Source organism: Chiloscyllium plagiosum, unplaced genomic scaffold (genome assembly GCF_037043375.1).
Source record: "Chiloscyllium plagiosum isolate Xiang-an unplaced genomic scaffold, Cpla_swu_hap1 HiC_scaffold_5, whole genome shotgun sequence".
Classification (NCBI taxonomy): domain Eukaryota; kingdom Metazoa; phylum Chordata; class Chondrichthyes; order Orectolobiformes; family Hemiscylliidae; genus Chiloscyllium; species Chiloscyllium plagiosum.
The window spans coordinates 45,021,891-45,034,827 of NW_028270143.1; the positions used below are offsets into that span (position 1 = coordinate 45,021,891).

At 36.3% G+C, this 12,937-nt stretch overlaps 1 protein-coding gene across 2 annotated transcripts in view; it reads right to left on the reverse strand.

The window, feature by feature from the left end:
* Positions 1-201: 201 nt before the first annotated feature.
* LOC122549814 (glycoprotein-N-acetylgalactosamine 3-beta-galactosyltransferase 1-like) overlaps positions 202-12,937 on the reverse strand; it is a 30,949-nt gene continuing 18,213 nt past the window's right edge. Inside the window, exons 3-4 of one of the 2 annotated variants that reach the window (XM_087987131.1) lie at positions 11,044-11,711; positions 202-1,834 (exon numbers count right to left, since the gene is read on the reverse strand). In XM_087987131.1, the coding sequence (XP_087843257.1) occupies positions 1,769-1,834; positions 11,044-11,711 (734 nt within the window). In that variant the 3' untranslated portion in view covers positions 202-1,768. Of the gene's footprint in view, positions 5,275-11,043; positions 11,712-12,937 lie in introns of both variants that reach the window. The other variant, XM_043689889.2, reaches the window with a different exon arrangement.

Below are 12,937 nucleotides of genomic sequence, written 5' to 3' on the forward strand. Positions count from 1 at the left end.
CTTCTTGCCTTGGGAAGGACTGCAAATGAATCTGTACAGTGTATTACATAGAGATCTTAAATATATGTAATAGAATAGGACCTAAATATAACATGGATGATTTTAAATGAAAACTACGTCATTCACTGCAAGTGGAAAAAAGCCTCTATCAACATCTTTATTCTCAAGTACTTCAATTATTTGTTGAAAGCTAAAATGATATTCATGAACCAAAACTTCATTTTATTCAAATCAAAACATTTATAGTTATACACAGAAAGGTTCATTATAACAAGTGTTTAATCCCTAAAATGAAACAATTAAATGCAAAATTCAAGGAACTATCCAATTACATCAGCAACTTACAACAGACTGACATAAGCAATGCAGTTTTTTAATCTTTAGAGGCATATAAAAATAAACCTGAAAGGCTTATAAATTAAACAATGCTATGTCTCAAAAGACCTAAAATTACCAATAACAACTCTGTTGGGATGGACTGCATTTTATGCATTGAGATCACATTTTTGCTTTTAGTTCTAATAAGAGTTAAAGACATGTCCTTTCATGTGACATATTCTGAACTTGTTGGAGTTACATAATTCAGTAAACAGAGTTAGGTCATCCACAACATCCACATCGTTTATATAGTAATTTTCCACAAACATAACTATGTAAAGCCCAGTAAAAGAATACCTCATCGAGAGCACTGCTCCACAATATCATTCATTCCAACAGAATATAGCTGTCAAAGCAAAGACATCTGCATTTGCAGTGCACAATTCAAGTTTGCATTACATGCCCTAGGTCACTGAAAGCATCCTTGAAACTTGGATGGCTGCTAACAGTGACTGAAGGACTTTGGTGGTGACTTAGAACATAAATCCACAGCAATCAAAATATTCCCAATTGCAGCACTTGGCTTTAGTAGTGAATTAGCAGCTGACCAATACATTCCATCAATGGTGAAAATATGAACATGAAATAAATATCTAAGTGCTGGCTAAAACTACTAAATGCTACACATGGCCAAACATAGCAATAATGGAATACAACACTACATTGGGAGAGGTTCTGAAATAAAGAGGCATCGGTGGTCATCCCTGCCATTGAAACAAAAAGCTCAATCAAATCAATGAAAGAAAAGGCTGATCTTGATAGATATAATTCATTACATCATTACTGGAATCATATTGACATTTCACAATACATGTATAAATTTTAAACTAAATTTTAAGGCCTGCAAAAACTCTTAAATGAATAATAATGCTTTGATCAAAGAATCAAAACATACTCGTTATAAAAGATAACACACACACACACACTGAAGCATACATGCAATCTCTGTAACTAAACAGATGCAGCTATAATCATCTTTTTCCCCAAGAACATATTCTATCGAATAGTAAATCAAACTGGTCCATTTTAGTAAAAGATGTCCATGATATGAACTGACAGGCAATATTTTAAATAAAAATTGTTGTACATAGAAGAGTTATAATATGGTATTCTACCACACAAAACAGTATACATAGTTAACTTTCTACAAAGTTAAACATTCCAAGTAACTTGCTTTGAAAATGCTGAAAATGATTTTTAAACCACAGTACTATTCATAAAGGCAACTTTATTAATGTTTGGAATATATAATCGGTCCAACTGACTGCACTATTTTTTGCCCATTTGGTTTTAAAGCAACAAGTCAAAGCATTAAATAAACTAAATTTTTTTTTAAGAAAACAGGCAGACATCACATGTAAACATTAACTTGCTGTTGTTTTTCAAGTACTTACTGTTGCACTGTACATTTCCAATAAATTGTATCTTCAACCACTGAATTATTCTTCTTTGGGAACTTTAAATTTAAAGTATGCAAAGTTTTAATTGAAAAAACTCAAACTGGCTTCTGACTATATAAGGTTAAAAAAGGAGATCCTCAATTATTTTTATTCTTTCATGGAATTTGAACATTGGTGGCTAACCCAGCATTTATTGACCACCCCTAACTACCCTCAAGAAGGTGGTAGTGAGCTGCCTTCTTGAACCACTGCAGTCTTTGAAATGCAAGAACACCCTGCTATGATTTTATTGTGGGTAATGAATCAACACCTAATTTCATTCTTCTGCTCTCTATATAAAAAGAATCAGAGATTTAATGTCTCCTGTAATGAGAAATTTCAGATTAACAGAATCACCATTATAGCTAGCATTTAACAGCATAATTTCAAAAATTTATATAATCAAATAGGGCATTAGCAGTTTGAATACGGCACAGGATAATTTATTAATTACAAGTAATCAGATGACTATAACAGACCATTGCAACAAGTTGTTAAAAAAGTGTAGCTAAATAAGAATTGATTTTGAAAGTGGACCAAATTTCAAGGTTAACTAAATGGAACTCCAAATTGTCTTGCACCTGCTTTAAAATACTTTGTTAACAGAATTAAACATAAAGCTTTTTATATTAAGTCAATGTAGATTTGTCTAGTACTCATTTTTAATTTGTACTTCAGATTTACTTCTTGTTTTAATTTGACCTATTTTTCCAATCAATCTATTCAGAGACATTACTACACATTTCTGGAACAGGTAAGAATTAAACCCAGGCTTCCCAGTCAAGGGGTAGGGACATAATCACTGTGGTACAAGACCCCTTAGATTTCCTTTTTGACTTTATAGCATAATCTTGTCCAAGTGGAGAGTATTACATGGGAAATATCAATTGATACAACACGAACCAATTAATAAACAGTACATCTCCTGCCAATGCATTTGAACAGGAAGCCAGTGCCCTTGATATTATCAGTATGCATCTCCACCACACTGGACCAAAACCAGAAATAGCCCACGAATTGTGAAACAGAAAGAAATGTAACCATCCTGCTGCATCGTCGTATTGCTTGACCTCCTCACCACTGGCCATCCTCCCGGCCACACCCCTCATAGCTGACCATTCACTTGACTGTCCTAGTGTGTGCCACTTTGCTGTCCTGTCAGTCATATTTCTTGCTGCCTAGCTTTCCAGTTCATTTGGAGTGGGGCAGCAAGGGATGTGTTGGGTGAGGACTCTTCCGGAATGGTCCTCTGGGTCAATTATTTTCTAATTCATTTCAGAGGCATCAGGCTGCTACATGAAGGAAATCTTAATTATGAAACTATTATCTAAATCCTGTATTGTCACTGACAGCTGCCAATGTGTACTTACAATACATTAAATAAGCAAGCAACATAAAGAATATTTTTGTATCTGTTTAAATATGTATGGTGCACAACAAATACATTGTGAGATCAAAACAGTTCATATCATATTTGCCATTTCTAGCAAAATCAAATGCAATATAATTTAAAATTAACAAGTCATCCTCATATGATCGGTGTAAATAGAGTAACCAGTTATAGAAAAGTCAAACATCTTTCCTGAATCTAAATATATGGGCAGTGCATTTATGTAAAACACACTCCTTTACTCAATGGGAATTGAAAAATATCAGAACCAAATGTTAAATTTCCAGCTCCAATCGGTTTACATAGTGATTTAAATGTCTTTGACACTGGTGTTAAAAGCATACCTATCTGTTACCTATAATTGCTTGGCACTTTTAGGCAAAAGAACATCAACCAGATAATTTCTATTCAATGAATCATTCATCCACTGGTATGACAATTTAATTCTTCTCATCACACGCTCCTAAATTTCAAGTTTTTTTTGAGTCCAAATCAAATTACTCAATAAGTGATACAATTTTAAAGTAGAAAATCTGCAAATTTTAATTTAGCAATAATAGTGGATTTTCAGATTACACATATACATGTCTAATTGCTTTAAAAAATAATTTTCCAATGTGTGATATTAAAAGCAAGTTTAAGAGCAAGGTTAAAAAGTTGAATTGTGTGTCATAAATCCAAGTAGAAGAACAGTCCATCAAACCATTTAAAGTTAGAAGGTGTCAAATATAGGAACATGTAGGAATGCTAGAAGGGCATGGAATGTGAAAGAAATTTGAGATTACACAAGGTAGTTCACGTCATAAAAAATTGTGTTGACAGGCAAAATAGCATCTTTCAACACTATAATGTCAAGCATGGATGGTTCTCAAGATACTTAAGCTAGAGATTTAAATTTCACAACACAATTTTTAAACTGAATACACCTGCTACAGGTTTGACATCTAAAAACATAAAACAAGATAATGTAAGGCTATAGGAAAAGAGAGTAGGGAAAAAAATTACAATTGGATAACCCTGCCAAACAGCCATCACAGGTACAAAGGCTCAAAAATAAGACTAACTTCAGGATAATTTTGACTTTGTGCATCCAGTGTAAAATTAGTGATGGCAAATCGGCAGCCCAATTTCACATTTATTTCCACTGAAGTTTAAATTTATCCCAGGTTTAATTTCAAATTTCAAAAAACAACTAACAAGCATAATCATTAAACACCAACTGGACACCGTATGCAATGTTCATTTTTTTTGTGGTTTCATCTAATATTCTACCCTATATTACTCCTTCTGCCATAAATCTTACAGTTCCAAAATGATACCAATTCTCCAGTATTTTCCCAAAATGGTCATTCAGGTGATACAGCAGTTCCTGTGATAGAGGAGTTCCTTATCAATGGATGTCACTACTTCTTTTTATTTATAATTAGTGTCTTTTTTTCAGCAGAAAATGTGAAATAGGGAGAAACAGAAACCTAAATGATTTTTCTCTATCCTAGCCTAGCAAAATTGAAGCCAATTGCGGTGGTCTCGAACTTCCCCAACTAAGACTGGAAATTAAATCAGTTATCTTTCATCTCTGTAACTAAACCAAGATGCAATGTACTATGTTTTCCACTGAGCTATGGGAGAGCTATAAATGGTTTTATTTGTAATCTTATAAACCTTTTTGCTCGTTAGTTGAAGCCAGCATTAAGAGAAAATACACTCAAAATAAAATTATCCGATTGATTTCATCAACTATTAACTTTCATTCAAATGAATTATAAACTTACATAAAGTTCTGTTTTGTCAGACGGGCATTGAGAGGGGTTTCAAAGTATCTTTGATAATCAAAATCTTCATTCATTTGAAATATTTGCACTTTTACAATTTCTTCATTGCAGTGTCTAACAGTATTGTTACAGAAATTCATTTTCTCTACTCCAACTTCTTTGGTAGAGAATCTGGATTATACCTAAATTTGTAGCCATATGGTCGTAGATGGTAAGTCATATATTCCAAATAGTACATGGTCTTGGAATCAATGTAGTGAAATGACACTGCCAGATCAGAGCAACATTCAGGTCCCTGAAAATAAAACAAGCCACATTAACACTGAAAAAAACTCAAATGTGTAAATCCAATGCTAATTTTTTTTAAACAAGGTTCACTCAATAGATTCATGTTGAAGACTTTCTCATTTGATCTAAAGTATAAACTCTACCACCTTCCTATTAAACATCCAGCAATCAATGATTTTGACCATTCTGCCTGCTGATCACCTTAACACTGAGCTCAGCCTCACAAGTCACCAGTACTTTTCGAATCTTGAGGAGTTTGTTATATGTGCACACTAGTTGTAATAGATTTCAACATGAATTTCACCTCTTAAAGGGACTGCTAATCATTTTGTTGGAAATTTAAACCCCTTGCTAAGGATGCATGGGGGTGGGGAGGTGTGGACAAGCAGATTAGAAAATGTTCTTATGAGCCTGTTCCTGGATCTGCCTACAGTGGCCATAAACAGACTCAGGCAATGGTGATTAGGTGGTGGGGTTTGACCTGACTGCCGTAGCAAAGAGTCATATAGCAGTAAAACATACCCTTTGGCCCAAACAACCCATGCTGAACATAATCGCAAACTAAGCGAGTTCCACCTGCCTGCCCCCGGCCCATATTCCTCGAAACCTTTGCTATTCATGCACTTATCCAAATGTCTTTTAAACTTTGCAACTGTAGTCACATCCACCACTCCCTCTGGAAGTTCATTCCACACGCTAACCACCCTCTGTGTAAAAAAAAATGTCCCTCATGTCTTTTGTAAATCTCTCACCTCTCACCTTAAAAATGTGCTCCCTAGTTTTGAAATGCCCCATTATAGAGAAAAGATAATTACCATTAACTCTATTTATGCTCCTCATAATTTTATAAACTTCTGTAAGTTCGACTCTCAACCTCCTACGCTCCAGTGAAAAAAGTCCCAGACTTTCTTAATAACTCAAACCTTCCATTACTGGCAACATCCTTGTAAATCTCTTCCAAACCCATTCCAGCTTAATAATATCCTTTCTATAACTGGGTGACCAGAACTGGACTCAGTAATCAAGAAGATGCCTTACCAATTGTTATAGAGCTGAGGTTGACACCCTTCTGTGAATTAAAATCAAAACATCCAAAAAGGAGCACCTCACCCTATAATCTGTTAAAAGTAGTATGAGAAGGGGTGTAATCTGTTGTTTCAGCAATTTCTAGTGGATAAGTAAAAGAAATCCCTGATACTTACTTTACAATCCACAAGTAACAACCTAACTTTAACAGTGAACAAACTAACTAACTAAACAATTCCCCTCCAACTACTAACAACTCCCGAATTATGCAAGATTTTAATAGTATCCTGTTCCAATAAATATAAGTCCCACTTAGATAACAAAAAAGTTATAGCTTCCAGAACTTTGCGTCTTCTCCGCTGATTCTTCTATCAGGAATGCTTTATCTGTAGATTCATCTGTCAGGAACTTAGAAGGTATGCACTGGTAAATAGATTGTGTTTAGTCTGAGAGCTGTATTCTCTTAGCTGATGGCAGTTGGTTGTGCCAATTTTTCAATTGCCCTCTTCTTTATACCCTCGATGATTTATCAATATTTTTACAATTGGATTGGTCCAATATTGTCAAAACCATCACATTTAAATTTGATAGGTTTTTAGTATCTAAGGGCCTGGTTTAAATTGATTGGTTAAATTAAAAATCTGTTGTCTTGATAAAAGTGCAGTTTGGTCTGCTAACTGTACTTTCCATACAAATGTTTCAGTTTGGGCTCCCTATGAGGCAACCAACTCAAGCATGCTGCCAGACATCCATTTTAACTTTAAGCACAGAAAATACACCATCTTTTAAAGCAACTACACAAAACTTTCCCCATTTAAAAATTTTACGAATTCTAACTTCCAGTCACCCAAGCTACAATTATTCTAACCAACTTCACATCACAATGTCATCTACTTACCTCAACATAACTTCCCAACTCCAATACTCAAAAGGACTGAGCAATGTAGGCAAGCATGCCAAATATCTTTTTAACCACCTTGCCTATACGTTCACTCTCTACAGCTGCTTATGTGCCAGGAAATGGTGCACAAAGTTTTCACTGCAACATTTGAGGCCTTCTGCAACTGGTATGGACTGTAGGGGCTGGAATATATCATTACCACCCAAAAGTGGCAATTCAAATTATCCTTGATAATTTTAATTTGAACATTCGATTTTTATTGCAGCAAATTTAGAAGCCATTATTCGGGTTTGACTCAATCTGTTTCAAAGCAATTACATTGATGGCACCTGCTCTAAGATTGTGAATAGTAATCTTGAATATGTTCCCTAGCATAATGCTGAAGTTTTTAAACTGTTTAACAATTAAAGATAGAGACGTGCCCTGTACAGAAGGATATATCTTCATTTGAGAGCTTTTGTAACCATAGGAACAGCAAATTTTAATTTTCCAATAAACAAAAATAGACTGCAACGTCACTATTCTCGATGCCTCATTCATAATTTCTGTTGAACCTAAGCTTGGATATTTACCGATTTGTAATATAAGCCACTGACTACGATACTGTATAACCGTCACTATTATATCTGTAAAATCTGGTCACTGTATCTTTACATTCAACTATGACACACTGTCATAACAAGGTAACATTTATACCATCATGAATATCAAAACATGATTGGGGAGTAATGTGATCCTGACTCAGGTTTGTTCTTCATGGATTAAAAAGAAAGCATTACATGTAGTTTAAAATAATTTCAGACCTGACAGAGATTGAGTTAATGCTTGCAAATAACCCTTTCCAGGATCATTCATTTCAATAAGGTTGAAGAAATAACCATATATAAATACTGAAAAAATGATATCACGATTAAATCAAGGAAATGTTCTGTTCAAAGTTCAACCAAACACTACTAGGTTGTGGAACAATTAACACTGCACTTTCATTTCTATTGAAATGAGATCTGCACCACATCTGTGAAGATTTCTAAATATAACAAGTAACCTAATTTCCACATAGCATAGTGGCATTTGTAGAGGTCCATCCCACTGAACTTCTCAGGTGCCAGAGGAAATGTTTTTTTTCCACATTACTCCTACAGAATTCTCCACACACTTATCACTAGCTGCGGTGGAATTATGTTGGACCCAAGAGAATTCTTTTGCAGATTACTGCATCTCAAAGTAGCAGTTGGAGATAGAGAAGTAGCTCGACTTGTGCTTTGTGCTATATTTTAAAAACAAGCTTTAGAGTTAAGGAACAACTGAATTAAACTGATTAACATTGGACGAGGAAGTGGTAAAAGTTGTTTAATACCTCAGTGAAGGTTAAGTGCAACACTTTAAAAAAAATAAAGTTCAGTATGCAGAATATGTTCACACTTCATTTTTAGTCTGCACTTCCTGGTTTGAACATCATGCTGAAGGGAATCAGAAACAAAGTCAGAAGATCAATTTCTTCAAACCTCTTAAGAGGGAGAAAGGTGAAGGGCTCATAAGGATATAAAACACAATCCCTCCACCAACACTCAGTAGCAGCAGTGTATACCATCTATAAGTTACACTTGACAGCACCTTCTAAATCCACGACCAGTTCCATCTAGAAGCACAAAGGCAGCAGATACATAGGAGCACCACAACCTGTAAGTCGCTCACCATGCTGACTTGAAAACATATTACTGTTCCCTAACTGTCGCTGGGTCAAAATCTTGGAATTCCACCTCCAAGGGCATTGTAGTGTACCTAAGTGCATGGACTGCAACAGTTCAAGAAGGTAACTCATCACCACCTTCACAAGGGCAACTAGAGACGGGCAATAAATGCTGGTAGCCAGCAGTGCCCATGTCCTATGAGTGAATCAAATAAGTGTCATGTTGGTCTTTACTGAAGGGGATTGGAGGTCAAGAATATAAATATCTTGCGACAATTGTACAGGGTCCTGCGTGCAGTTTTGCTCGCCATATTTTAGGAGGAATATAGTTACATTGAAGGTAGCACAGCAAAGGTTCATTATATCAATTCCTGAAATGAGACCGTGGTCCTATGACAAGAGGCTAAGTAAACTGTGCCTAGACTTAGAAGTTTAGAAAAATAAGACATGATCTCATTGAAACACACAAGATTCTGAAATGGTTTGGCAGGTGAGACAGAGGTTGGGCAGTAATTTATGGCTGGCCCCTAAAGGTTGGAAGAACAATCAGTGACGAGTTACCACATGCCAACACACCTGTCTCACAGCTACAGCAGACTCAACTGTTAAGAGATTGGAATTTCCATGCCTGTGGCTCCATATTGGATGCTGTTAGAACCGCAGGAAAATACACAAAGGAGGCTTGATGGCTTTTAGAGTGAGGCAAGTACGGGGACTTTGGGTTAGCAGGGTTTGCCATTTAAGGGAGAGGCAGAGGAGTATAGACGTGGGTTTTATAAGCAGTGCAAGTAGGGAGGAAGGTGGATACTTCATGGGAATATTTCTGATGGGTAAAGAACACCCTCCAAAATAATACTCACAAAGGGCTATGTACTCTCACTTGCCTGCCTGCACATTGTGGCATCAGTACAGGTGGATGTAAATAACCCCACAGAACCCAGTTCAAAGATCAGAGAGATTTCTTTCCAGTGCTTATGGGTCAATTATTATTTCTCAACCAAAGTGATACTGAAATTTTGCATTGTTGCCAATGGGAATTTGTCATGCATATATTGGCTGTCATGTTTCCCTATATACAACACTGACTTCACTTTGAACATAGATACGCTGTTTGATGAGATCACAGTTTTTCCAATTTTGGCTACAACTCCACTTTTCCACACAAATTTCCTTCAGATGTATTTACAACACTCTTGAAATCCAGAAGCTGTAAAATGTTCTTTATGAACCAACGTTTTTCTCTCTTTCCAAATAAACCAACAAGGACTAGGTTATTAATGTCTTCAATGAATGAGATTGGCAAGATGCTTCAGGCAGAGTCAGAACCGGTTAATCATAGTTTCTCGGTGTGTAGGTCAAAAGCTGATGCGCATTATCAGTGGGCAAATCACTCAGGACAACTAGTTCCAGGGACTAGTATGTTACACTGGAAGTACTCTCCACTTCAACAATCTCAGTCTCGCTGCTGCCTTCCTCCCTACCCCATCCCAATTATTCCCTCCTCTTCAACAATCCAGCCACTATTCCAAGTCCTTGCAATGCTTTGTCATGATATTTCATGTCCCTAAATCTTACTTAATGTATTAAAAAAGCACCAGTTCCTCACATACAATATCACACAAATTAAGTGTTCCTTTCCCTGCTCAATAAGTTCATAAAAGTTGAATGGGCGTACTATTTGTTAAAATGATCACAATTGATAGTGATGAATTGCAGTAATTAAAAAAAAACAACTTATCACAGATAACTTGCAAACATTACACACATTAGGTACATTGGGGAGCTCAAAGGACCTCATTTTTGAAAGAACGTTGAAGAAAACAAAAGTTCACTTTTCAGATTTACACTCAATCCAAGGGACCTTACAAGCTATTGACTTCTCAATATTTGTAACCAAAAAAATTCAGATCTATAAACACAATTTCCAGATTAAGAATTGGCTTAGTGTTTCTTTTTTTTCACTTCTAAAGTGAAAACAAATTCTACTGTGTTTTGGGTCACTGCATTATTGCCTCAATAATGATCATTGCCTCTTCAAGTAGTGTAACTTAAAATATAGTGAACATTGCATCTGTTCATCTTTCTCTCAGTGAATTATACAGCCTGTTTTGAATTACTGTATTCAAGAAAGAGAAAGAATCATATGTTTGATAGCTTACCTCTTTAGCAGGGTAAAAACAATAGTTCCAGTACCAGAAGGTTTTGGGAAGGTAGCTTTTTGATAAATGATGTTCTGGTGGAAAAGGATGAAATGTTTCTCTTTTAATTGTGTCCCTGGAATCACCAGCTTCTACGTTAACAGTTTCCATACATCTCCCCATGGCTAAATCTTCAGTAGACGTAAAATGAGTGCATTTTCCTGTCTTAAAGGCATCAACAAATCTTTTCAGTGCTTCAGTGCTCAACACATATCCAGCTCCACCACTCATGTATCCTTGCTTAACATATGGTTTGAATTTTCTTCCGAAGAATATAGGTTGGTCAGGAGAGTACTTTGATAGCAGCCAGCGCAAATTGTCAACAACCACGTAAGTGTCATCATCTGCTTTCATAAACCAATCAGCATCATTCAAGTGATGTTCATGAACATACTGAAAAGCTTTAATCGTTTTCCAAAATAATTGGTCCCTGCCTTCTTTAACACCCAGTCCCACTGTAGGGAAATCTTTATCTTCTTCTGAGCTCATGAAAAGCACAACATTACATTTTTTGCTCCATGTGGCTTTGATATGTTTGGCCTTCGTGGCAAGGTTTTGGGGCCCAGTCATCACCCAGCACAGGATTCGCACTCTTTTATATAGCTCATCTGCAACACTTCTGTTTTCGTCTGGATTATACAAAGTACATACACTATTTAAAATCATTAACAAAACATTATCTATTTAAAATATCAGCTACAAACATTCAGAATATTCTGCATCCATATTGTTTCAGGTAAACTATCTAGAACATTGAAAATAAATGTAACCAAAGTACATGCAGGGGTTCCAATTATACCTGGCAGTTATTTTGCTCATGCTGACAAATTACCATAGTTTTCCAATTGGGAAAGAAGACAAATTTTGAAATAAAAGGTTTCTGATTATTCAGTATCAGCAAGTAGACTAGTGCACTTGCAATGATTCAGAGTTGAAAAGGGAAGGTCTAGAAAAGCACAGCAGGTCAGGCAGCATCCAAGGAGCAGAAAAATCGACGTTTCAGACATAAACCCTTCATCAGGAATGTGGAGGGGGAAGGGGGATGTGAGATAAATAGGGAAGTTGGATGGGGTTGGTGGTCAGGCGATATGGATGCAGGTGGGGGGTAACTATGATAGGTCGGTGAAGAGGTGGGAAGGACGGTGGACAGGGATGACAGGTCAAGAGGGCAGTGCCAATTTGTAGGGCTGGATCTGGGATGAGGTGGGGAAAAAGGGGAGATTTGGAAGCTACTAAAGTTAATGTTGATGCTGTGTGGTTGAAGGGTCCCAAAACGTGGAAGAGAAGGTGTTCTTTCTCCAGTTGGCAGGTGGCTTTGATTTGGCAGTGGAGCAGGCCCAGAACTTGCAATTCCCTGGGGGAGTGGCAGAACAAGTTGAAGTGGTCGACCACAAGGCGGTGAGTTTGTTTAGTGCGTATGTCCTAGAGATATTCCCTGAAACGTTCCATGAGTTGGTGTCCTGTCTCCCCGATGTAACCAACAATTGAATGTAAACTGTACCTGCAATAATATCTCAATGCTTTTGATAAACTAAGCTCAGCAGTTTCAGTTACCGAATAAAGCATTACATCGCATGAGTGTTTTGGAACAGGCAGTTATATTCATACAATCACTTTGAAGATAATTTATTTTCAGGTAGAAATCAATTTTACTCTATTGAGCTATCACATAAGCATCTATCAGCTGATGGCATTGATTCATTCGTATAATCAAAAAAGAATCACTAAACCTCATTTATTAACTAAGTCTAAGTCATAAATTTACTTTTTCTCTTCAATCTTTTTTGTGTGAACAAGCAACAGAGACACACTTGCAGCAGACAAACCAAACTAAATGATGATAAAAATGTGTAAA